General features: G+C 41.1%; 1 protein-coding gene across 28 annotated transcripts in view; it reads left to right on the top strand.

Annotated features, from left to right (window-relative positions):
* Window positions 1-27936, top strand: part of NFIA (nuclear factor I A) — a 482232-nt gene that overhangs the window by 166229 nt on the left and 288067 nt on the right. For 13 of the 28 annotated variants that reach the window (XM_077277136.1, XM_077277142.1, XM_077277156.1 and 10 more), the window contains exon 2: window positions 7073-7604. In XM_077277136.1, the coding sequence (XP_077133251.1) occupies window positions 7073-7604 (532 nt within the window). Of the gene's footprint in view, window positions 1-1922; window positions 2434-2796; window positions 4042-7072; window positions 7605-27936 lie in introns of those variants that run through there. The other 15 variants (XM_077277154.1, XM_077277155.1, XM_077277145.1 and 12 more) reach the window with 15 other exon arrangements.

The following is a 27936-nucleotide window of genomic DNA, read 5'->3' as shown; positions in this document are numbered from 1 at the left end:
GATGGAAAATCAAGATATCTTTTGTTCTGCCATATACAGGATATAACGTTTCAACATGTTGCAGATCTTTTCCAAACATGATACTTTGTTGTCTCAAAACAATTAGCAAACTGCCCATGACTATGGCCTTGTTTTTATTGATCCGGCCATCCAACGTTTTTTCTTTCCAGCCTGATAAAGAAAACGCTGGTGGGAATTGATTCCATAGTTACCCTTCAAGGAGATGTATCCAAAAATTGTGCATATTGCTTTTTTCCAACCGACTCTGTGTTTTTGTTTTTTTTGCAGTAGAACCTATTAAAAAAAAAAAAAAAGTCAGATGTAAACTGCAGTTTTAGGGTTCGTGACCACGACCAGGATATGCTGTGGGTTTGGCGTATTTATGCAACATCAAACCTTCTGCGGACAGCTGTAAGCTGTAACAGCATAGTGGATGGGATTTCTAGAAATACAATGTCCACTATGCTTGCGTAGTCGCCTGTGGATCACTCGCGGACACTGACATGCGGTGCGTCTATCAAGACTGCAGCGTGTTAATTTCTCTTGCGGAGATGCTGGTCTACACAGCAGAAATCTAATCAATAGAAGTGTATTGGATGTGGTAAATCCGCACGGTTCAATGAACACATGCGGATTCACCTGCGTTCAATAGATGGCAGCGCTTTGGATGCAGCAAAAATACGCTGCGTCCAAAGTGCTGCTACTTCCAGATCGTGGGCACATGGCCTTGATGTTAGTAGCAATAATTTGAGGTACAATAAAAGTGATCCTTATGTAACGAAGAAACTCTATAAGGCCACGTCCACATATTCAGTATTTGGTCAGTATTTTACATCAGTATTTGTAGCCGAAACCAGGAATGGGTGATAAATACAGAAGTGGTGCATATGTTTCTGTTATACTTTTCCTCTATTTGTTCCACTCCTGGTTTTGGCTTACAAATACTGATGTAAAATACTGACCGTGTGAATGTGGCCTAACAGTCATTATAATTTTCTGGGTGTCATTGACTGTTGGGTGTAAAGATAGCACGTCCATACTTGTAGAACTAAAAGTGTCAGCATTTTAGGCAGTAGTACAGTGTACAACTTCACACTGACATTCAGTATGGAAAGTGCTGCAGTTGTAGAACTACAAGTGCCAGCATGCCAGGCCACCCACAGCTTAGTCATACTGGTTTTTGCTGCAGCAGAAGTGACATCCCTCTATATTGGAATTCTATTGTAAGATACACTAATAATTCCTATCCTAATAAGCTCATGTAAAAGCAGGGCTGCCATATACTGAGACTGTGCTCCTGCCTTGATGGTAGCAGTTGCTGCAGTTGTAGAACTGTAAGTACCAGCGTGCCAAAGCTGATACTGTAGACAAAAATACTAAAAATACTGAAAATATATATGTATATGTGTGCGTGTGTATATATATATATATATATATATATATATATATATATATATATATATATATATATATATATATATATATATATATATATATATATATATATATATATATATTCAATAAAGTGTTGCAGGCTGGCGACATTTAGTTGTCGGGTATGCTGGGGGGGTGGAGAACTACAAGGTCCAGCGTTCTTAGAGAAGCAGAATCTCTTCTGGCTGTTTTTGTCCAGTGACAGTAATATTTCCTGATAAATGTATCGCTGAGCGCAGTGTTGGTAGATCCCTGCCGCTGCCGGCACTTTGCGCCCCCGGACCGCTCCGCTCCTTGCGCTGCTGCTCCTTGCGCCTCTCCCCATCCAATATCTGCGGTTCTGTTAGCTCCTCTCTGGACAGGAGAAGCCCCAGAGCCGGTGCCATTGTGAAAAATCTTATTTCATAAGGAGCCTGGAGGGAGGGGACCGGTGCAGGTCCCGGAAAGAGCGAGCAGAGAGTTCTGCATACTTCTACAGTTAACCCCTGCCCTCCCGGCTCTTTCCCCGCAGCGCCCCTGGCACCGCGCGGGTTAACACCTCCCCCAGCAGCCCCAGGTCCGGGCACTGCCAGCCCCGGGTCTGATCTAGCCTATTTCATGTATTGATCAGCCCTTTTGCATGATTAGACGGTGCTGTGATCAGAGGAGAAGGGGGGGCAGTAGTGGGTGGGGGTTGGGTGCCTGAGAGCTGCAGTATCCGGAAAGTTATTCCTGCTTTGCAGCCAGCAGCTCCCAGCCTAGGACTGGACCAGGGCACAGCAGCTCCTGCACCGGCGGCCAGGCTGCACCGAATGCCAGGGGGGCATCCCCGGGGGGCGCGCTGTGCACGGGCTCGGGGCTGGGGGGTGAAAGTTCAGCTCATGGAGCGGAGCAGCTGCAGTTTGCAGAGTTGGAAATGTGAAAGCGAGAAGCAGCAAGAAGCCTGATCCTTGTTCCCTCCTGTCCCCGGCCACCGTGTGTTCTCCCGGCAGCATGTACTCCCCTCTCTGCCTCACCCAGGTAAGTTACTTCTGCGCCAGCCTGCTGGCACATGGCTCATGGCGTCTCTGCTATTAATATACTTTCATCAGCACTTGTGCAAAAAAAAGCAGGGATCTGCCCTGAGCTGTCTACACGTGTCTGAAGGGGAGAGAGATGCCAAGGACTGGCAGCCCTGCAGTATATGCCAGGGGATGTGGGCACAGCTCTGGGGCTATTGTTATACTTCTGCCTATTACTGCAACACCTCCAGTGTGAATGATCCCCACACACCATGACATTGGCACTGGGAAGTGTCACTGGTGGAGGGATGAAGTGTAGTGCTGCCTGCCATTGGCTTGTCATGAGTGTGTGTGCTGGCCAGACAGTGCAGGAATCCTGGGGGCACTCACTGTGTGTGTGCATGGCAGATAGTTGCTGAGGATTGTCCCTGCTGTCTGGGTGTTGCTGTCTCCACTTTGCCTAGGCACTGGATTGCAGTATAATGGGCATCATGTGTCATGCTGCTTGCAGGGCACAGTGTATGTGAAGGGGGATTGCTTAGTGTTTGCTTTCTTTCTCTCCTGTGTTGGGTGCAGGGCAGGCTGTGGATGAGAGTTGGATACAATGTTGCTAGCTGTGTCTTTTTTAGTTTGCATGTGTTGTAGTGGGATATAGTTGGCTAGGGGTGCATTGCAGTGGGCATCTGAGTTGGCCAGTTGTATGGGTGTGCTGGGTTTTTGGATTTTGTTGCAATATGCGTGGGGGTAGTGAAGTCATACTTTGTTGGGTGTCAAGGTAGCTGGGTATAAGGGTGACTGGTAAGTTGTGTGTAGTCACTGGCTAGTTGTGTGTGCCATGTACTGTAGGTGTGCATGACCGCTGGGAAGTTGTGTGTAGTCCCTTGCTAGTTGTGTGTGCCCGCTGCACAGTTGTGCTTGGCATTTGTGCATATCTCCATATTGAGCTGGCTAGTTGTGTGTGCCATGTAGTTGTGCATGACTGCTGGCTAGTTGTGTGTAGCCACTGGCTAGTTGTGTGTGCCCGCTGGCACAGTTGTGCTTGGCACTTGTGCATATCTCCATATTGAGCTGGCTAGTTGTGTGCCCGCTGGTTGTGTGTGCTCGCTGGCACAGTTGTGCTTGGCACTTGTGCATATCTTCATACTGAGCTGGCTAGTTGTGTGTGCCCATTGGCACAGTAGTGCCCGGTACTGGTGCACATTTCCATAGTGAGCTGGTTACTTGGACTAGTTAGCTGTGTAGAGTAGTGTGTAAATATGTTGGTGGATTTCCTTGCAGAGTGAGTGTGTGTGTGTCAGTGTGTGGGGGCCGGTCCTGGCTGTGCTGTCTCTGTTCTCTGGGCAGTTCAGATCTGTCTCTCTCCCCCTCTGGTCGCTGACTATCACACAAGGGGGATGAATTCTACGTGCAACTTTTTTTACCAGGCAGATATCACCCTATGCGGCTCAAGATCTGTGGTAGTATCTCCTCTCCTTCAGGCGGGTGCAGTGGGGCAATGTTGGGGGGGGTCATGGCACTTGGGTTGGCAATGGGCACAGGAGGTGATGTAGATGGAGCCTCCACTTTCATTCCTGGATCTAGATCCTTGCCACCGGTCACTCCTGGTTGGCCAGCTACAAGTGTTTGGGTACAGTGGATTCATGTCTATATATATTTTTTTTAATTATAATTTTTTTTCGTGTCCGTTTTTTTTTTTTTTATATTGTTTTATCTCCGAAGCATTATCCCATGTCTGGAGTTCTTATAGCCTTTGGGATAGGGGTGTGAGAGAAATAATTTTGCGTAACCTGTAATTATAAAATAGCATTTTGGAAGTTATTGTCAGACTTGCTGAGAGCATATAGTATATGTTACTGTATAGAGCCCCGATGACGAGCTGTGCTGAATTTAATGGCATTTGTGTCACTATCTCGATATATGGGATATAAAAAAAAAATCCATAAGTGATGAAAAAATCATTTTACTTTTTTTTACCCTTAAATTGTTATTTTAGCTAAAGTTGCAGCAATAAAAATAATCTAGTGTAAAACGTGATTTATGTGCTGCCTGCCTGGGCCTAACAATACTGTACCCCTTACATGCACATGTGAAATTACAGCACATGTCCGCAAGCAGGACTAGCAACGTGCCTTAGAAAAGTTTTATGGGAACCCAAAAATTTTTTTTTTAAATTATTATTATCTTGATATACTGTCTTATCATCCTTTATAAAATGTTAATGCTTTTTATTCCATGCAGTATTGTACATTTTACAATAGCTACATCATTTATATATTTTTTATATTTAATTTTTTTTTTTAATTTATTTTTCATCTTGTCCTAAAATACCCGTCTCTTTTTTGTGTAATATTGTAAGATTTTTATTGTCGGACGTGGGAGTATGCTAATTCCTTATCCTTTTCATGTCGACTTAAAACGTGACCTAAAATGAACTTTTAGTATTTTCATTGACATTTTAGGATTTTTTTTTCTACTTTTTATTGCATTGTTTTCCTTGCTTTGCTATTAAATAGCATTTATTACACAATTTCTTCTTTTGTGCGTTTTTTATATAAATTGCATTTAAATATATTGTGATTTTTTTTTTTTTTTTCTCCTCCTCCATGATTTTCATAGCTGCAGAGCTTTATTGTTTTTGGCAGTAGGTGGGTTAAACTGAGATTGTATTCTGTATATAGGTGAAGGGGGAGTCAGGAACACGAACCTTGTAAGAGTCATATGTATAGTCATAGGATCCATGTATTGTGAAAAAAAAAAATTCTTAAAATATTTCTCTAGGTGCCATTTATTCCGGGTCGCCTCTATGACGTGTTATGTTGTTTTGCGAAGTGTCTTTTTTTTTTTTTGCTTTTTTTTTTATTACTAAAAACTGAATATTTGTGCTGGAAAATACGAGAATAGGGAGGAATGGAAACAGTCAGGATGGTATCGATAGGGTTTTTTTTGCATTGAACGTAACTTTTTGAGACTGTTCTAAAGGAAAAGTTTTTATGATGTGGCAGAAAGTGAATTTTTTTAGTTGGGGTTTTAGTCCAGTGAGAATGGGCCGAGGTCAGCCGCAGCTTAGCATGTTTGTGTAACCTGCTTATCTAAAGCTTAGAAATTGTTTAGATTTTTTTTTTTTGCAGATTTTTTTTTTTTTTTTTTTTGGCAGCTTAAAATTGAGGTCGGAACAGTTGTCTAGTCATAGCTGCTGAATTTTTAATGCTTGGGTTACAAAGTTGAGTTCATTCTCTTCTTTTCTAAGCTTCATCTAGAAGTAAATAGAACGTTTCCTGTGCAAACTCTTCGTCCTTCTTGTCTAAGTGAAGGCCCTGCTTCATAGAATAGGTGGTTGCACTTGAACTAGCATAATAAAAAAAAAAAAAAGTTCTCCCTGCAGGAAAAAATGTTGCAATTAATAAAAATAAATAAATAATGGTAATTTCCCGGAGTGTACAACTGTTGGTTACATTTTGCATGCATGTGTAATATTTGTATTTAATCACTTTCGGTTCGGATAGTTAATAGGTGCTCAGAAAACCTTAAATACTTAGGACGTATTTTCAGCAGCAAAAATAATTTTCAGATATGATTTATTGTCATAACCAGTTGGTTTAATAGCTAAAAAAATATTTCTTGTATCAAATAGTTTAAAGTTTAGACTTTGTCATTTTTTTGCATACTTTTTCAAAAACTAGACAAACTTGAAGGTCTGGACATTTAACCCTTTTTTGCTATTATTTTTTATTATTTATCAATATTAAATAGAGCGCACAATAGAGAGTAAAATTAATTTAAAAAAAATCATTTAATAAAAAAAATAGATAATTAAAAATGCATATTTCCTTTTGAACTTTAAGTTTCAGCTATTTTGGATAAATATTTTTTTAATCCCAATTTTTTTACTTGTTCCATGAAGGCTCGTATTACTGTACTTTAACAAAATGTAACATCGACAATTTTTATTTTTTTTTTTTAAAAGGTGTACTGTCCCTTTAAGTAAGTGACTTGTTCAGCTCTTGAAGGGTGCTGAGTGTTTGGGTTCGCTTTGAACTGCGCCGGGTTTCAATATCTGGAGATAACGTGTGATCTTTGGTCAGGTATAAATTAAATACGCGTTTAATTATGTAATACATAATTCAGAGCCAATTCTACGAGTACATGTGAAGCGAAGAATCCGTCTCTTCCCAGCTCTCCGGCCTCGTAAAAGATCATATGTAGTTTTTACAATAACATGAAACTTTTACAGCTTTATTGATTTGTGGCCTTTTCCAAAGAGTTTAACTTTCCTGCTACTCCGACTTAAAATGTTGCCGTTTTTGCAATTTTTGGAAGGTAGTAACAAAGGTATAGAAAGTTTAGTAAGCGAGATACTGTCCGAAATTACCACCACTAATCTAAAATATTTGTATTTTTATAGTGTGTTTTTTTTTTTTTTTTTTGCAGAATTTTCAGCTATTTTTTTGTTTTATTTTTGTATATTTTTATTTTATCACTTCTCTCTTCCCCCAGAGTGACTTCCTGCCAAGCGAGCCTTTCCGACTTTGCATCCGTCCCTCTAACATTACAATATAATTATTTGTCTGTTACGTCTCCGGCCAATAATAATAATTTGTTGGCTTTTCGAAATGATTTTTTCATAGGAATATTTCTCCTTGTGTTTTCCTCCTCTGCAGGATGAATTCCATCCCTTCATCGAAGCACTTCTGCCGCACGTGCGAGCCTTCGCCTACACGTGGTTCAACCTCCAAGCCCGAAAGCGAAAATATTTCAAAAAACACGAAAAACGCATGTCAAAAGAAGAGGAAAGAGCCGTGAAGGACGAGTTACTGAGCGAAAAACCAGAAGTGAAACAGAAATGGGCATCGCGGCTCCTGGCGAAGCTGAGAAAAGATATTAGGCCGGAATATCGGGAGGATTTTGTACTCACCGTTACAGGGAAAAAGCCGGCATGTTGCGTTCTCTCCAACCCTGACCAGAAAGGAAAAATGAGAAGGATTGACTGCCTCCGACAAGCGGACAAGGTCTGGAGACTGGACCTGGTCATGGTGATTTTATTTAAAGGTATCCCACTCGAAAGTACTGATGGCGAACGTCTTGTAAAATCTCCTCAGTGTTCTAACCCCGGGCTGTGCGTACAGCCGCACCACATAGGAGTTTCGGTTAAGGAACTCGACCTATACTTGGCATACTTTGTGCACTCAGCAGGTAAGTCCACTTTCTCTAACTTTTTAGACTTTTTGCAACTCTTTGGAAACTTTTTAACTTTTTTTTAGTCAATCTGGTGATCAAGATTTGTTCCAGTCACCTATAGGCTTATATAGGTGATGGTAGAACAAGGGCACCCGGTTTTGTGGTTTCCGTCTCTAAGCTAGACCTTGTGCCAAAATGTGGCTATGGATTCTTGGCAGCGGCCACGGCCTTACCTAGGTGATGGTAAAACAGTTGCTCTTTGGTTTTTGTTTCCAACCCTCGGGACACTGCTACAAGAAACCTACCTGATACATGGGCAATTATGTAATGAAGTGGTTGAATATTTAATTCTGCACATTAGGCGTGATTGCGGTCTGATCTATAGAAATGCACTTGGTAATGGATGTAAAAGCCTGCAAGAGTCAAAATGTAAGGGCACAGACACATCGTAGATGATGTATGATAGGTTTTCAATAACGCAGATGATGGACGTTACTGCCATTTACTATTAGAAATCCCTCTGGGTCTCGAATCTTCAGTTTAAAGCCCTATTAAATGGCCGTCTGATTAACAGTCTATACATCACATTCCTTTTATATACCCCACGGTGCTGTCCTGCTTGTCACAAAATGTATCCAAGCCCATATGTCACATTGTTAAAAGAGTAGAAGTTTTTTTTCTTTCTTTTTTTTAAAGTTGTATTATCTGTATTTCCGAGCGTGTCGTCTAACATGCCTGATGTTCGGAAGACTTTAGACTTTGTCTCTATATGTTTAATGCTGCAGATATTTTTGGATAACTTCTACCGGTTGGAATTAGCAGTAACCGTGTGGAGGCTTTGATTCATAGGCCTCGGCCTTTATTGACTCGAGCTGCCAGTGACTTATCCGTATTTCCTCGGCACTTGAACAGTTAAGAGCCTGAGCTTCAAGAATGCCAAGTACTAAAAGTACCCTTCACCTGCCAGGGCCCGTACCACTTAACTGTGTGTGTGCCGGTAGGGTCTGGTTGTGTAAGTCGGGGTAGATGTTAGTATATTGTGTGCGCCGTAAACTCCTGTATCATCAGTTCTTATATTAATATATCTATCTGCACATTAATTGCTCTGATTAGTTTTTCTCTGCTGATTGTAAAATGTTATTTGTTGTTTTCGGATATTTAGAACAGGAGAAAACTGGGGAAATCGTGTCCGACTGTGTAATGATATGTATCTGACTATCTCTAACTATCTATCTACCTACCTATCTATCTGTAGAATATATCATATGGATCTATCTATTCAATATCTATCTCTTATCTATCTGTGCATTTCATAAAAATCAATTTGCGTAGCTCATATCTGTTTATATATGTGGTTTTTTTTATATATTTTGTATTTTATTTATTGTTTACTACTTATATACACACACATCTATTAAATGAAATATTCTGATTTACTTTACAAGTCGGATTTATCTCCACTTTGCTACAGCTTCTGTCCCATATCCTCTCGTGCCCATCGCGGTCCCACCTTTTTTCAATCATTTTTTTTTTTCTTTCTAAAATTAGCAAAATGCCTTAGCACCATAAAGAAATCCTTTATGTTTTTCCCTCCCTGAACTTGAAATACCTATAGTAACATTGAGGGAGGGATACATCGTATTGCAAATCCAGCGTAATGAGAAGAGATCTATATTGACGCCATTCTTCAGTGACTTAAAAAAAAATAAAACATGTAAAGAATCTACAAAATCCTTTCAGTATTTTTCTTAGTATAAAGTGATAGATTACGTTACACAGATTTCTACAATTCATGAAAAGGATCAAACATATACTGTAAAAACGACTAGGTAGGAAATGTTATTTTCTCAAACCTCTGCAGATGTAAAGTTTTAATACTCTTAAGGATCTGCAGAAATTTGTAACAACACTCGGAACTTTGTAAATTATGTAAATGTTCTTGTAAATATGTTGCAATTTCTTTTGTTTTTGGGGAGATCGTGTATAAATATATATGTATTAAAAAAAAAAAGGAAATTTATGAACCTTTTCAGGAAGGGCCGATCTGTATCAAGACGAGGAGTTAAAGCAGGCACGTGGCAAAGTCACTTTTTAGTTGTTAAGGTCGTAACCTTTGCCACAAGGCAGTTGACCTTTTAGATAAAATTTAACCTTTGATCATTCATAAGCAGTCAACCACAAAAAAAGTTTGGAGAGTTGCAGCTGGGGTGCAAGGTTTTGGGCTTATGTGGGCAAAGTTGTGGGAACTTTCTTTTTGAAGTGGTTTAATTTTGTCTGAGGCCAGATTTGTTAAAGAGTTAGAAGTTAGCAGTAGGCAGACAGTGGATGGATATATATTCTGGCAAGCGAACAATGAGTTGACACCTGATACTCCCAGGCCTTTCCCTTCTGTAAATGAGGTAGGCAGCTTGTATCAGGGCCATGTTCGGAGTTACAAAAAAAAAAAAAAAAAAGTTGGTGTGCAATTTCAAACTAGTGCATTTTAGTTACATAAAAATATTGGTAGGAAATATATTGAAATCAAGTAATTATTTAATAAAAATATATATTTTTTAAAATTGGCAAAATAAAAAATCATAAAGTACAACAAAAAAAAGTATATTGCGTGATTTAAAAAAAAAAAAAATCTATTTTTTTTTGTTACAACTTGGAAAGCCGAATTGGTCATTATTGCAAGCGGTCATTAATATAAGATGAAGAATTAGATAAAGTGCCATCATCAGGTCTCAGCACCAGTACATTTCAATATATGTAGTTGAATTATGCAAAGCGACATTTGCAGTGGGTTTTTTTTTTTGTTGTTTTTTTTTCTGGCTGTAAAATATCCCCTTTGTCCTAAATACAAATTAAGCCAAACGAAGACCAGACTGGGCAGGTTGTGCCGAAATTTTAGTTCAGTTTTGGCAGCGTTTCTGCAATTTCATCATAAAATGGTATTGAAAGCCCCCAATGTGCGGATTGACCAGATGGTCCTGCTAGCACATCGGGATGAACCACTTGCCATAGCTAAAGATCAGGTGTGGGGTTGGGGATTTTCCTTTTTTTTTTTTTTTAAATTAATAAAATCTCCTAATGCTACGTGCATGTGATGGACAGGAATAGGTTACTGTGAAAAAATACCCAAAATGTGTAAAAAAATAAAATAAAATAAAATAAATAAATGCTAAAAATTCTCCCAGTAGTTCTTGTTTTCAGTGAACTCATGTTGGATATGCTATATTTAATTATGTATTTTTTTTTTTACTATATTTTATTTTTGTCATTGCAAACAACCCAACCCGGCAAAAAATAAATAAAATGATAAATAATTAATAATCCTAATAGTCCAATATAAAAAAAGTAAACCAGTTTGATTTCTCATGATTTAGTGCCATAGGCATGACAATGGTCATAAAGGATGTTGATTGTCGGATCATTAGGTCACTTGCCAGTCTTCTAAAATAGATACAAAAAGAAAGGGTCGAATCCCAATAACGACCAATGTTCAGGAGCAATTAAAGATTTACAACTTGGAATGATGTGGATACTAGTTTTTTTTTTACTTTTTTTTTTTTTTTTTTAATTTATAGACTTTTTGGAAAAAATTTTAAGACTTTGCATGGTACTTTGCATGGTTCTTTTTAAGTCTATCTTGCATGATATTAATCTTTAAAAAATATATATAATGACAATTCTTCCATTTTCCAAAATGTGGAGCCTAGCTTCTAAGGGTATGTTTCCATGTTCAGGAAACGCTGCGTTTTTGACGCTGCGTTTTTCTGCTGCGTCAAAAACGCAGCGTCCAGATGTTACAGCATAGTGGATGGGATTTTATGAAATCCAGACTCCACTATGCGTTTAAAAACGCATGCGTTTTTGCCGCGAAAACGCATGCGTTGTGCGTTTTTTCAAAACGCTGCATGTTGCTACTATGAGCAAAACACGCAGGTACACCGCAGGTGACCTGCCAGTGACCTCAGGTGCAGTTTTGGTCAGGATTTTACTTGCATAAAATCCTGACCAAAGACTGATGCAATCCTGAACGTGGAGACATACCCTTAGAGAGGACAAATACTCGCCAGTCGTTAGGCACCAGAGCCCGACATAGTTTCTTGGACTTGTTGCTTTAGAATATAGTTTGAAGGAAATCAAGTTTTTGGAATATTAAGAGCAATTTGGTGCTAGAGAAGATAGTAAAATCTTGAAGACCAAGTGGACCTGATACCAGATAATTCCTATGAATTGCACTTAGTACAGTAGACGGCTTCTTTAGGAAATCCTCGGTTGGGGTCCCAAATATTCAACATTCCTAAGGCAAATTATATTTGATGGAATCTTGGGCAGAAAGAAAGTCTCCTCTACTGTTGGCTCAAGACTTGGACATGACTCGAAGGGTGGCCCGATTACATAATATGCATTGAATATAGAAAAGTTTTGGGGTTCAAAAGGTGACTTTGATATTTCAAAGTGTAATCTTCGGGAATTATGTACCCACTATACTAAAATGTAGGGAAATTATTTGATTAAAAAGTGTTTTTATGATCTTTGTAAAAGTAAGAGGCCTCAATAGAGAAGTAATCCGCCCAAAGTTGACCATGGACTTATTGGTGATATGGTGGATGCCAAAAGAACGAGAGTAAGTGCCGTTGATCGCAACTTCCGTAGTGACAAAATGTCTTTTCTAAACTATAGAAATTTTGTTTTTGCAAATTATTTGTGATGTAAAATGTATGTTTTAATGGTATTTAATAAGTCGCCCCCTTTGGGAATTACTTTGTCATTGGTGGTTAGGTCCACAACCTCATCCTTTGGGGAGGACACCTTTTTTCCATATAAAAGCATGTATTTAGGGCTAAAAATCATTTTTGCAATTAGATTTCATCAAAAATTTTGCATCAATGCCTTCTATGGCCTCTGTGTTGCACATTTTATTTAAACTCCAACCGAGCATTGTCTAAAGAAGTCCTCTACTGCACTAAATTTCATCGGAATAAACTGGTGTCAGGTCTTCAAGAGTTCTGATATCTATCACCAAATTGTAAAACGTGATGGAACAAGACCAAGAGGATAAAAATATTCAAGGCTCTGAGTTTGTAGCTCTTATCTGTCCTCTTCTGAGCTCCTCTACACTGATTTATTACCATAGACCACATCAAAGTGGATTTGGCCGGGATAAGAAAAAGCCTGTAAAACCCCAACGGTGCAAAATTTTTAATGAAACCCAATTACGGAAGTGATAATTAGCCCCAAATACATGTATTTAAGTAAAAAAAAATAAAGAAAGGTGGACAACCCCTTTAGATCTTGTGTAACGTGAGCTTGTATTGGTAGAAGTTTGCCACTTTGGCCCTATCCAATGCTTGATATTGAGTTTTTTCATGTAATGGAAGATTTTTTGGGGGGATATGCTGCTCTCTTCTTAGGGATAATTAAGTTCATAGATGGATGTAGATTGGCCTACAGATTGCTTTGAAGAAAGCGATGTCGTCGATATATCGGATCCATCAAGTGTCAAAAGTGGTAACGACTTGTCAGATATGAATAATTTATTGAGAAGACGTTAATGAATGTCATACACTTGTAATATAAGGACCTCAGACCTTTCATGGTTCGGCAAATTACAGAAGAATTCCTTGTTCCCTGTCGCACTAATGGCACGCTGTGTCATGCAGGCGCAGGGTAAACCGCACTGTCTGTTGTGGTCAGGGAAGGACACTTCATTTAACTCCAGTAGTTGGGCTACTTAAAAGTTCCCAGACTGGAATATGTGTCCCATTTATTTGGCTGCACAGATTCTAATCAGTTACAAATGTGCTTTAAAGCTGCAGATTTACCAGATACAAAGTAACCGGCACATTGTTTGCAGGGGCCTAAAGTTACCCAAGTCGGCAGATGTAACCTCGGAGAACCTTGCTTAGTCACGCTGCTCCTTACGTGTCTAGTTATAGGATTTTCAGTGACAAGTTATATAATAGATGGATAGATGGATAATACTTACCTTAAGACATTATTTTAATCACTATTTGTAAAGCACATACTTTAATTTTTTTAATGGGGATGATTATTCGGATACACATCAGTGGTGTAACCAGTCATTATAAATATTGTATTGGGGACATTATTGCTTGGTGCAAGGAACTTTCCGATTCCAAATTCTAGGAATTAAGCTCCCAATAGACCTAGAGGTTTGTTATGCACAGTCCGGGGGGGGGGATGAGGGGATGGGGAATGGTTTGTTGTTGTTAGTAGTCCTGCAATAGGCATTATGCACTTTTTTTTTTTTTTTGTATTGCACGCTGAACTTTTTTTGCACTTGGGTGAAGAAAATCAGTGAAGACTGAGGTGTTGGCTCTTGACTATTCACATCTGATTACTCAATTCGGCCCTTGACTGGTCTCCCTGGCTTCTTCCTAGACCTGTATTTGGAAGAATTTTGGGTCTATTACCTGGACAGTGTCAATGGTTCAATTGGGCATTCAGTGTTACGTGTTTAGGATTTAGTTTAGTTTAGTAGGTATCTTCTGGATCATGTAGATCCCACGTAGATGGACAAGTTTCTGTAAACTTATAGCTAAGCAATGTCAGTAAAAGACAACCCAAGGGTCAGTTGAGGGCTTTATCCATCGGCAGCATGTTGGTTCACTGGTTAGCACTGTGCAGTGGCTCAATGGTTAGCACTGTACAGTGGCTCAGTGGTTAGCACCGTAGCCTTGCAGCGCTGGGGTACTGAGTTCAAGTTCCACCAAGGACAACATCTGCAAGGAGTCTGTATGTTCTCCCTGTGTTTGCATGGGTTTCCTCCGAGTTCTCCGGTTTCCTCCCACATTCCAAAGACCTACTGATGGGGAATCTAGATTGTGAGCCTCAATGGGGACAGTTTCGATAATGTCTGTAGAGCGCAGCAGAATAAGATAGCGCTATATAAGCAATACACAATAAAAAAATAAGATCTTTCCTCAATAAACTCCAAACCCTAAGGAAGCAAACATTGGGGAACATAGTCCAACATGGTCCCGCTGCTCATTATTATGTCTTACCTTGGGGGGAGGGTGGTCATTTCAGAGATTAAAATGGGGTAATTTGGTTATTGTTAGTTTGTGTACCCTATAATTTGAGTTTTTTAATGCAGCTTGGGTATGGAAAAACCATTGGTTGGTCGTAGGCAAGGTAGGATATTGTGGCTTTTGATTGGACATGCACTGACAATTTGAGAAAAAGGGAGAATCCGTTTCCTTGGGGAAATTTGTGAGAATATCTGTGTGCAATATAGCGGGACTGTGCTCCTCAAAAACATGTGATATGCCCCCCAGGTGTCATCCAGTCATTAACATAGTATCTAAAAAGATGGGTCGTGTTTGGTCGGTCAACCTTTTTTTCATTTCCATCTCTGTATATGAATGGTTAAAGGGATTTTCTCCACGTCATAAATGGTTAAAATTGAAAAATGCTTGTAGAAATAAGCAACTTTGCTATTTACCTTAAAGATCTTCAACCATCGGTGGTCGGTCCCCTAGGCAAGGAGTGCGTGATTGCAGGCTCTTTTCTATAGCGCTGTTCTGACGCTTGCGGGATCTATGCCCCTGTTCTCCTCTGAGGCTGTAGATGCAAATTTTTACTGCCTGCAGAATCAAGAGGCGCCCATTTTGGACCACTAACTCAACTATGCTTCTGATCCAAACTTTGAACCATCAGGAGTGCAACGTTTTGCCGGCAAACAGGAAGCAGGGGAGGCTGCGGTGCAGTGCGCTCTTGATCCACTGTGTTGAGACAACCCCTTTAAGACTAGGACTTTAGCTGTATGACCCCTACTTTCCTAAGCTTAGGTCCTCCATAGGATGATTGTCCTTTAAAAGAACGCACGTCAGTAAGCGGTGACCTCCTGAAAGTGACAGATTTAGATTTGTCTCTCGTCAGGTCAAAAGGGTTAACAGAAAATAATAATCCCTGGCGGACCTCGATTATAATGTTGCCATGAAGTGTGATGAACACGATGTTGGATGGAGGCGCGCACCTGCTATCATCCTCCTTACTAATAAATTGATTGGGGAAATGAAGCGTAGAATTTCCTGAGCCAAAATCACCCATAGTACACCTGGGGAAGACCTGCTAATCGGAGCATTGTGCACACACACATCAGCCGTCCTTGTGTCGCCAGTGACAGATGAGCACAGGCTGGGTCCACCCCGGGGAATGGGTTCTGTTGCCGTGTTTATGCCAAATGGCTTATCATAAGCTGCAAAGGCACTTCATGCATTGGGTTATCATTCTTTACGCTACCATTCATTGCAGGACGCCATCCGTAAATCACCTGCTTCACCTCGGCAGAGTCATTTTGGGGTGAAATTTTCATCAAAAGGTTACTTAGTATCAGCGCCCTTTTGTTTATACCGATCTTCATTGTCACGGAATATTTCGTAGTTCTGAGCGTTGCGTTTCATAGCATCGATCCGGGTATTGATTAAGATTAGGAGATCTGAGAGGATGAGGTTTCCAGATCTTTATTATAGATATCTCTGTTCTTTTTGTCATTGGCTCAAGACCTCCCTGTTTTGGAAAATTAGATCCCAATTTGTTTGCTATGCACGGAAAATCTTGCACGCAACTGGGGTTATTATTTAGCAAAAATTATAGATCTGGGACTGTGTATATTTTGGCAAATTACTAAAAAAAAATAAGTCCCAACGATGTTCTCATATTGGTTAATTTTTATTTCATTTTTGACATTTTAAGTAAGGTGCTGATACTGTCATCTTCAGAGCATTAGATACTGGATACTTATTTACACACTATTTACAAATATTTACTTCTATGAATTTACAAAGTGGTATTTTTTTTCACTCCTTATGGAATTTTAATGCGTTTTTCCCATTTAAAAGAAAAAATTAGGACGAAAATATCATATAATCCAAACGCAGCTGGACTGAAACCGAAAACCTACTAATAAAACTCATTCATGAAAATAATCAGTGCACGTCCCTCTCGCCTTTTTTTGCCGCATTTTCAGTTAATGTCTCGGATTCCACAATTCTGGACAATCCCTGAACCCGGCTGGGCTTGAAATAGGATGAAGCTCACATTTTGTAGAAGGGAGCGGCGTTGCACTTTTTTCTGTTGCAGAGAAGCAGTTTCAAGTAACTTGTGAGAATGGGTCTTTTGTAGTTCGCTGCTTCCTAACAAGATAGCTATTGTTAGGAGCCTGCCGGGAAAATTTCGTCACCGCAATGCCTGTATTGTGCTGTTTGGGTTTTTTCCCTATTCGAAAATGTCTTCCAATAGGAAAAGTGTGTGCACAATTTTAACTGAATAGTGCATTATCTATCTATCTATCTATCTATCTATCTATCTATCTATCTATCTATCTCCCTCATATCCATCTGGATAAACAACACACATAATTATTTGGCTACATTGTAACTGAGTGTTTCTGTTACCCACAGATACAATCAGACTTAGAATAGAATAGAACTTAGACTTAGAATCTTTTATTCCTCACGGTTATGATTTCATCGGTGCATAGACTGGAGTTCATTCTTTTATAGATTTATGGAAACAGGAGAACTTTTCCTAATCTTTGATCTATTGTATCAGCCAGTAGAGGCCCCGTCTCACATAGCGAGATCGCTAGCGAGATCGCTGCTGAGTCACAAGTTTTGTGACGCAACAGCGACCTCAGTAGCGATCTCGCTATGTGTGACACGTACCAGCGACCAGGCCCCTGCTGCGAGATCGCTGGTCGTGTCGGAATGGCCTGGACCTTTTTTTGGTCGTTGAGGTCCCGCTGACATCGCTGAATCGGTGTGTGTGACACCGATCCAGCGATGTCTTCACTGGTAACCAGGGTAAACATCGGGTTACTAAGCGCAGGGCCGCGCTTAGTAACCCGATGTTTACCCTGGTTACCAGCGTAAATGTAAAAAAAAAAACAAACAGTACATACTCACCATCTGATGTCCGTCAGGTCCCTTGCCGTCTGCTTCCTGCTCTGACTGACTGCCGGCCGTACAGTGAGAAGTGAGAGCACAGCAGTGACGTCACCGCTGCGCTCTGCTCTCACTGTACGGCGGCACTCAGTCAGAGCAGGAAGCAGACGGACATCAGATGGTGAGTATGTACTGTTTGTTTTTTTTGGTAACCAGGGTAAACATCGGGTTACTAAGCGCGGCCCTGCGCTTAGTAACCCGATGTTTACCCTGGTTACCCGGGTGCTGCAGGGGGACTTCGGCATCGTTGAAGACAGTTTCAACGATGCCGAAGTCGTTCCCCTGATCATTGGTCACTGGAGAGAGCTGTCTGTGTGACAGCTCCCCAGCGACCACACAACGACTTACCAACGATCACGGCCAGGTCGTATCGCTGGTCGTGATCGTTGGTAAATCGCTATGTGAGACGGGGCCTTAAGTCGTAGGTTCCCCATACACAATAGATGGCTATCAGCCAAACAATGCTTTGGCCGTCAGCTTTGTCGCCCAGCTCTCCCGCGCTACGTCTCCCGGCTCTCCCGCGCTACGTCTCCCGGCTCTCCCGCGCTACGTCTCCCGGCTTTCCCGCGCTACGTCTCCCGGCTTTCCCGCGCTACGTCTCCCGGCTCTCCCGCGCTACGTCTCCCGGCTCTCCCGCGCTACGTCGCCCAGCTCTCCCATGCTATCTCGCCCAGTTTTCTGCTAAACACTCTTAATCTATAGAGGACAAAGCAATCGTCAGTCATATATCGGACATGCCAGATCAATCTTTCCTCCGTCATCCGTCCGGGGCTCCCATATACATTACAATGACTGCCAAATTGTCGAAAGATCTGCCGACATTTTTATAACTTGTATGGGAGGCTTTAGGGCCATTTATGAGTGTTAATTGGGAACGATGTTCTAGAAACACTCGTGTCCCGATTGCCTGGTATAAATAGGGCACCATATCTCACTATTCTTGGCATGCCGTGTGCTATAAAAAAAACAACAAAGTTCTGTTCTGGCCACATGAAAGTTTGCTCTGCATGTCTACATGTAGCATTGAGCAGAAAAATTTGCAGGACCAGTTTTTGCAAACCTCCTACTTACTACCGACAGCCGGGCGCCCGTTCTGATTAGTACGTCTGGTGCAACGTCATCTTTGTGATATGACGCACACATGAGATTGTGCCAAACCGACTGATCAGAAGAGGCGCCAGGAATATGGAAGAGTGGAGGAGTGCAGGGCTCTGATCCGGAGACCTCAGACTGCCAACAGGGTCCTGTGAATCTTTTTGGTCAACTACATGTAAGCCATCCAATCGGTGGTGGTTTAATAATGTCTAGGCCTCTGTGCGCACAAGATGCCCGTTAATACAATTGTTCTGCTTGCATAGAATATCAGCACGTGTCTTGTTCACACAGGATGGTGCGCTGCAGAGAGAAGTGATATTATTTTTTTTTATTTTTTTTTTTTAATCCCCGTGGCATCACGGACGAAGCTCTGCCCACGGGCGGCGGGCCAATAACAACATGATTGTGAAATCTAGAGGTGGCAGGAGTTTTGACCGCACCATCTAATGAAATTGTGCAAAACCTTGCAGCCATTACCAATAGGCAAGCCATTATCAGATCCTATCTGATGATACAGCGGAAAGTCCCTGCAACACTTACGAAGCGGATTCTCAGTTGGCATGAGGCGCCTTAGAGTTGATGGTATTCCATGAACGCTACATTGGAGTTTGCTGCAATGGCTGAAGAGGGTTGCAACATTTAGTTTGCATACTACCTGTATCTCTGTCTGTAATTTAAAGGAACAGTCCAAGCTAATTGTATTTTTGCCTGTTTTTCATTTGCGCCAAAGTCTTCATTTAACTTGATTTTCTTTTAAAGGGAAGCTGTCACCCCCCCCCCCCCCCAGGCGGTTTTAACTAAAAGAGCCACATTTCAGTAATGCTGCATTCTGATAAGGTGGCTCTTTTAGTTCTGGGTGCTGTAACTGCCGAAATAATCAGTTTTGTAATTTGTCCTAAATACCCTTTCTTCAGTCCTGGAGGCAGGCGTTTCCCCCCTGCTGCAGACGCCACACAGCCGTCACTCAAGTCTTCTTGGTGCCGGGCGCCGCCTCCTCACCGTTGTTTTTAAATGAGCCGGCGCCTGCGCTCTTTTCTCCTGCCTTGGGCAGGCGCAGTGAGCGCTGCCCATCCTCTGTGCTCATATGCAGCCTAGCTGACTGCGCCTGTGCGGCCGCCCTGCCTGTGAATCCCAGCCCCGCAGTGTCTTCTGATTTAGTCACATTGCGGGGTTGGGATTCACAGTCAGGGCGGCCGCACAGGCGCAGTCAGCTAGACTGCATATGAGGACAGACCGGCAGCGCTCACTGCGCCTGCCCAAGGCAGGAGAAAAGAGCGCAGGCGCCGGCTCATTTCAAAACAGCGGTGAGGAGGCGGCGCCTGGCGCCAAGAAGACTTGGGTGACGGCTGTGTGGCATCTGCAGCAGGAGGGGAAACGCCTGCCTCCAGGACTGAAGAAAGGTATTTAGGACAAATTACAAAACTGATTATTTCGGCAGTTACAGCAACCAGAACTAAAAAGAGCCACCTTTTCAGAGTGCAGCATTACTGCTGCACAAGGTGGCTCTTTTAGTTAAAAACGCCTGGGGGGGGGGGGGGTGACAGGTTCCCTTTAAAGTCTATTTTATGTGTTCACCGATTTGTCTTTTTTATGTTTGGGGTTTGGGATTTCCAGCTGTTTTTGACTGATTCATAAAATCACAACTTTTTAAAAAGTTGCAAAGTTTTTGCGCAAAATTACTCCAATCTTCCCTTGGAGTGATTTTCATATACCTTTTTGGTTTTTATTTTGTGCAAACATTTTAGCAGAACTTGTGACTTTTTGTGCACGACAAGTTAAAGACCATTAAATATCATTTTTGGTTTTGAGCAAAATTGTTGAATCTCTTGCCTCATTTGGAAGAAGTTGGCACAAAAAAGTCAATTAACACCACAAGACAAAAAAAGAAAAGTTTCAAAAAGTGCAAATGATTAATAAATCTCTTTATTCTTAGTTTATTTATGGGGCAAGGTGTAAAGCGCCATTATAAGAGAATCCCACACCATGCAATAGGTACCCCTCAGTTATCAGCTTTGCCTGTACTGTCTCTTTAAATAAAGTATACATTTTTTTTTCTCATCCCCTTTTTTTGGTCATAAAAATATAAAATGTATCAAAATTCTCGAATCTAGAAAACCTATGTCCCTAACCCGTGTGTGGATGTGACGCTGTGCACTTGTTCGAGGGGTCAGTACGTGACAGAGGAGCCGGATCATTGTGTTACAGTTGTTTAATTAAGACCAGTGTTCATTATTTTCCCTTAATAAGACACCATTAAAACAATATGATGTTTTCCACTCAGTTGGAGCCTTCCGGTCGCCTCACAGCGCTTATTGTCAAGTAATTTGACTTCATAACTGCCTCCTGACAAGAGGTGCTGTGTGCACTGGCCGGGGCGGCTCCATAATAGCCCCCCATCCGGCTGCCTTCTGCTTGTGCAAAACTTTGCAAAATAAAATCTGTTTTGTGTGCACAGAGCAAGTTATGCGAGACAGTTGGGAGACACACAGAAAAGAGAGCGTGTTTATATGTGATGGTAAGAGTGAGAAAGGACAGCTGCGAGGGTCTGCTGGGGAAGAAGGGTCACATGGTGGGAAACAACGGAGGATGGGTAACAGCAGGACTGAGTATGGCCGACTTAAAGTCACTCTACTTAGTCATTCTGGACAACTTTTTTTTTAAAATTTATTGCATATATATATATACACTCACCGGCCACTTTATTAGGTACACCTGTCCAACTTCTTGTTTACACTTAATTTCTAATCAGCCAATCACATGGTGGCAACTCAGTGCATTTAGGCATGTAGACATGGTCAAGACAATCTCCTGCAGTTCAAACCGAGCATCAGTATGGGGAAGAAAGGTGATTTGAGTGCCTTTGAACGTGGCATGGTTGTTGGTGCCAGAAGGGCTGGTCTGAGTATTTCAGAAACTGCTGATCTACTGGGATTTTCACGCATAACCATCTCTAGGGTTTACAGAGAATGGTCCGAAAAAGAAAAAAAATCCAGTGAGCGGCAGTTCTGTGGGCGGAAATGCCTTGTTGATGCCAGAGGTCAGAGGAGAATGGGCAGACTGGTTCGAGCTGATAGAAAGGCAACAGTGACTCAAATCGCCACCCGTTACAACCAAGGTAGGCCTAAGAGCATCTCTGAACGCACAGTGCGTCGAACTTTGAGGCAGATGGGCTACAGCAGCAGAAGACCACACCGGGTACCACTCATTTCAGCTAAGAACAGGAAACTGAGGCTACAATTTGTACAAGCTCATCGAAATTGGACAGTAGAAGATTGGAAAAACGTTGCTTGGTCTGATGAGTCTCGATTTCTGCTGCGACATTCGGATGGTAGGGTCAGAATTTGGCGTAAACAACATGAAAGCATGGATCCATCCTGCCTTGTATGGAGCATCTTTGGGATGTGCAGCCGACAAATCTGCGGCAACTGTGTGATGCCATCATGTCAATATGGACCAAAATCTCTGAGGAATGCTTCCAGCACCTTGTTGAATCTATGCCACGAAGAATTGAGGCAGTTCTGAAGGCAAAAGGGGGTCCAACCCGTTACTAGCATGGTGTACCTAATAAAGTGGCCGGTGAGTGTATATAGATATATAGATATATATATATATATATATATATATATATATATATATATATATATTATATATACACTCACTCACTATTCTGCTGGTGCAGTCACTGTGTACATACATTACTGATCCTGAGTTACATCCTGTATTATACTCCAGAGCTGCACTCACTATTCTGCTAGTTGTGTCACTGTGTACATATATTACATTACTGATCCTGTACTGATCCTGGGTTACATCCTGTATTATACTCCAGAGCTGCACTCACTATTCTGCTGGTGCAGTCACTGTGTACATACATTACATTACTGATCCTGAGTTACATCCTGTATTATACTCCAGAGCTGCACTCACTATTCTGCTGGTGCATTCACTGTGTACATACATTACATTACTGATCGTGAGTTACCTCCTGTATTATACTCCAGAGCTGCACTCACTATTCTGCTGGTGCAGTCACTATGTGCATACATTACATTACATTACTGATCCTGAGTTACATCCTGTATTATACTCCAGAGCTGCACTCACTATTCTGCTGGTGCATTCACTGTGTACATACATTACATTACTGATCCTGAGTTACATCCTGTATTATACTCCAGAGCTGCACTCACTATTCTGCTGGTGCAGTCACTGTGTACATACATTACATTACTGATCCTGAGTTACATCCTGTATTATACTCCAGAGCTGCACTCACTATTCAGCTGGTGCAGTCACTGTGTACATACATTACATTACTGATCCTGAGTTACATCCTGTATTATACCCCAGAGCTGCACTCACTGTGAGTACATCATTAGTAATTTATATACACAGAGGCTCCACCAGCAGAATAGTGATTTCAGCTCTGAGGTGCAGGATAAGTAGTATCTGTATGTGGTAAACTCTTACACTTGCATCATTTTTCTGATTTACATGACTAGACTGAAATGGATCATGGCGTTGATTGTCAGTTTGAGTAAATATCCAGTGGAAGTATTGTTATGATTGTGACCAGGTTTCGGGCAGCGCGGACAATTATTAATGAGGCCCAAGGTCCTGATGGAATTGAGGAGGGATTGTATGCTGTATGTGACGCTCAGGTGAATATTCTTTATTATCGTCATAGGACACAATGAACAAGTGGCATTCGGTTGAATCACGTCTTAAGAATGGGGAGTGACAGATTTCTTAACGTTCTTCTCTAACCACAGAGGCCGAAAAGAATTTCTCACGTGTTATTGCGACATTCACACCAGTGTCAGCCCGGGTCACCCTTGCCCATGATTTTGCAGCTTTTTCTTCCATTCCCGGCCCTTGTGGACGGACAATGGACGGAGCCTTATTTGTACAATGTAACAGAACTTGGTTACTAATGATTCTATTTACAAACACGGAACATTCATGACACAAAGGGCTCTCGCTCCTGTCCTCAATGTGTCCCCCTCAGCGAGCGCTCGGAATAATACACCGCAGTGTGTACACAAGGAGAACACGTCACTCAAGATTTTAAACACATGGCTTCGGCTTCTAAAATGGTATGTGGTTTTCTCAATACCCTAAATGATGCTGCTTGGAGGGAAAGCGCACATACCAATACGCTATAACCGAAAACAGGTTTTATCCTGGATTGTACTCTCCGTTCAGCAGGGATCTGCGGATGCAGCTGGGGGAACCAGCTGCCGCTCTGTAGGACCAGTCAGCTGCACTGGGCGATCCTTCTCCAAAGGCCCTTACCAAGGGCACATATCATTAAAATGGAAATGATTTATCAGAACGGGATCCTTGCAACAATTAAATTTCTTAGCTACTTAATCAATGTTTATTCAACACCCTAATTTACCATGTAGTGAGTGAGCATAAAGGGGCATTACATCCAACTATTACATATGCAGAAAAGCAATGAAATGGCTGTATAATGCTCCCTGATGTGGAAAATGATTTGTTGAGTGATGCCGCTTACTACAATATTCAAGTATTGTGCTGTGCTATGCTCTGTGTGGCCACTAGGGGCGCTGTGGTTGACCTTGCATTTACCATTTTGCTTTTTTTTGCTGCGTAGGTTTATAATCTTTATTTTAATATGTCTAGTTTTTTGTCTAGACCCCAAAATGCTCTGAGATGGGTGAATCAGCTTCCTATGAAATTGGCTTTCTTATGTATTGAGTCGTAATAGAGTGGTAACAATATTAAAGAATTTGGTATAATTAAATGAAACACCTTCCAAAGGCCAATAAGATGATCATCGTTGGTCACATGACTCAAGATGGGAGATCCGAGTGTTACATTGTATCATGTTTGGTCACATGACTCAGGATGGAGATCCGAGTGTTGCATTGTATCATATTTGGTCACATGACTCAAGATAGGAAATCCGAGTGTTACATTGTATCATATTTGGTCACATGACTCAGAATGTGAAATCCGAGTGTTACATAGTATCATCTTTGATCACATGAAGTATTATGCTGCCCGATAATTGATCACCTGATTTGAAATGGAAGACCAGAGTGTAATTTGGGATTATCATTGATCACATGCTGTGTTTATGTAGAATTATTGGTAAGGTGACTGGAGATGGAAGACATGAGTCTTATGCTGGATTGTTGTTGATTACGTGCTTTGGGATGGAAGATCAGAGTGTTATGTTGGATTATCATTGATCACAGTGACTCCAGATAGGAGATCTGAAGCCTATTGTTGTTTTTCTGCTGTAGCCCCTAGAAGCCTTGAGGTGAAAAGCTGAGATTAATCTTCCATTCTCTTTCTGAATTCTGACTTTCCTCAAATTTCTGATCTTTCCAATTGTTTCGATAGAAAAAGAGAAGTTACTGCATTTTCTTTGGTGGTGTTCTCCTGGCTGAATTTGCCCTTCTTGACAACAAGATAAAACTCTCCATTCGATCATTTGCTATAAATCAGCAATAAATGTGCTTAAAATAGCAACTTGCTAATATAGTGCCAGTATCAGAGGTGCTCCAATTTTCAGATATTCATTCTGGTCGTGAAAGATGAACTTCTTGCTTTTGTTTGACAAATTAGAGTAGTGTTGGCTCGTTATCAGATGGGAAGGGGGCTGGTTTACTGCTCATTACATCCGCTAAGCCAGCCCCCTTCTATGTCAAAGCCAATACATGAAACAGAGAAGGCAGCAGGCGTAGCTATTGAAATTAGGTCAGCCAGCCCCCTTCACACAACGCACTGGTGACATGCCAGCACTGTAATTGGGAAACTATTGTAGTGGATTGGAGGGGATATGTACAGATTGGGGAACAATTTTAATTGAACTATGTTAATCAAATGTCTAATTTGATATTTTTAGGATATTCAAATGTATTTTTGTTTTACTAGACAGCCACTTAAACTAGAATAAATTAACCTTTTCGTATAGAGGTCTATTGGAATTACTGATTGGTTCATTATTTGGTTCAGAAATAAAAATGTTTTTTTTTAATTATACCCAATTGGTGACATCACATAACTAGTGACATCAATAAAATGTTCAAATCACTTATCTGGCGATATTAGTCAACTGGTCAAATAAACTCAACTGGTGACATCAATAAACTAGTGACATCACTCAATTGGTGACATCAATAAACTAGTGACATCACTCAACTGATACCATCAATAAACTAGTAACATCACTCAACTGGTCAAATCGCTCAATTGGTGACATCACTCAACTAGTAACATCACTCAACTGGTGATATCAATAAACTAGTGACATCACTCAACTGGTGACATCAATAAACTAGTGACATCACTCAACTGATACCATCAATAAACTAGTAACATCACTCAACTGGTCAAATCGCTCAATTGGTGACATCACTCAACTAGTAACATCACTCAATTGGTGACATCACTCAACTAGTAACATCACTCAACTGGTGATATCAATAAACTAGTGACATCACTCAACTGGTGACATCAATAAACTAGTGACATCACTCAACTGATACCATCAATAAACTAGTAACATCACTCAACTGGTCAAATCGCTCAATTGGTGACATCACTCAACTAGTAACATCACTCAATTGGTGACATCAATAAACTAGTAGCATCACTCAACTGGTGACATCACTCAACTGGTGATATCACTCAACTGGTGACATCAATAAACTAGTAACATCACTCAACTGGTGACCTCAATAAACTAGTAACATCACTCAACTGGTGACATCAATAAACTAGTAACATCACTCAACTGGTGACATTAATAAACTAATAACATCACTCAACTGGTGACCTCAATAAACTAGTAACATCACTCAACTGGTGACCTCAATAAACTAGTAACATCACTCAACTGGTGACCTCAATAAACTAGTAACATCACTCAACTGGTGACATTAATAAACTAATAACATCACTCAACTGGTGACCTCAATAAACTAGTAACATCACTCAACTGGTGACCTCAATAAACTAGTAACATCACTCAATTGGTGACCTCAATAAACTAGTAACATCACTCAACTGGTGATATCACTCAACTGGTCAAATCGCTCAACTGGAGATATCACTAAGCTAGTGATGCCCTCATTTGAGTGATTTCACCAATTTCCTAATGTCACCAGTTGAGTGATGTTACTAGTTTATTGATATCAACTGGTGACATGACTCAATTGGTCAAATCGCTCAACTGGCAACCTCACTCAACTGATGACATGACTCAACTGGTGATATCAATAAACTAGTAACATCACTCAACTGGTGACATCACTCAATTGGTCAAATCGCTCAACTGGTGACATCATTCTACTGTTCACATCAATATATTGGTGACCACACAAAGCTAGTGATGTCCCCAGTTGAGTCATGTTACTAGTTTATTGATGTCACTGGTTGAGTGATGTCATTAAATTAGTCTTAGTACTCAACTGGTGAATCAATACATTTATATCAGTAAGCTAGTGATGTCACCAGTTGAGTGGTCATTAAACTGGTCATATTACTCAATTGGTGACATCAAGCTTCGTGGATGTTATTTTAGATGATGGCACATAGGCCAGTTTCCAACTTTGAGATGCTTTGGGGAAGTTTGGACAGACTTTGGCGATTTAAATCAACTTTTAATCCAAATAATAGAGATCCATTGGTCTCCATTGATGTTAGGAGGAGCTGAAATGCAGTAACAGCAGGTCCTTGTCTGTGTTTGACCTTGAGAATAACCTGCAACAAAAGCCCCTCTATTCTCCCGGCTGCTGCAAGTGTTCAGCAATGTGATAAGAGAATTCCTCTATGACAGCGCTCCGTTGTCTCCTTCATCAGTTTATGTTCTGCAGGAGAAGGGGGTAACTAAAAACATTGCGCTCTAATGACTGTTTGGCACCTTAATCTAAATCCCTGGCGTACTCCAGTAATTGTCTTTCTGTTTGTTGCTCTGTATTTCTTAATAGCATAACCCCAAGGCTCCATTTTTAGTTTCGAGCAAAGCTTGACTGTGTGTTCTCCTCCGAGAGCCCAAAGCAGATGGGAATTAAATACACATCACCTGTGCCAAGTAAGGTTAGCAAAGTCCTGCCCCCGTCACCTGAAGAGCCAGGAATTCCCAGCCGAGGCCATAGACAGAAGATGGATAATGTGCATTCATGTTGGGTTATGACAAGAGCTTGGTGTCACATCTCGTAGATAGGGTTGAGCGACCTTTACTTTTATAGGATCGGGTCGGGTTTCACGAAACCCGACTTTTTCAAAAGTCGGGTCGAGTGAAATCGGCCGATCCT

The sequence above is a fragment of the Ranitomeya variabilis genome, chromosome 8 (assembly GCF_051348905.1).
Source record: "Ranitomeya variabilis isolate aRanVar5 chromosome 8, aRanVar5.hap1, whole genome shotgun sequence".
Lineage (NCBI taxonomy): Eukaryota > Metazoa > Chordata > Amphibia > Anura > Dendrobatidae > Ranitomeya > Ranitomeya variabilis.
Note: the sequence above shows the minus strand (reverse complement) of the source record. Positions and strands in the feature narration are given on the sequence as shown.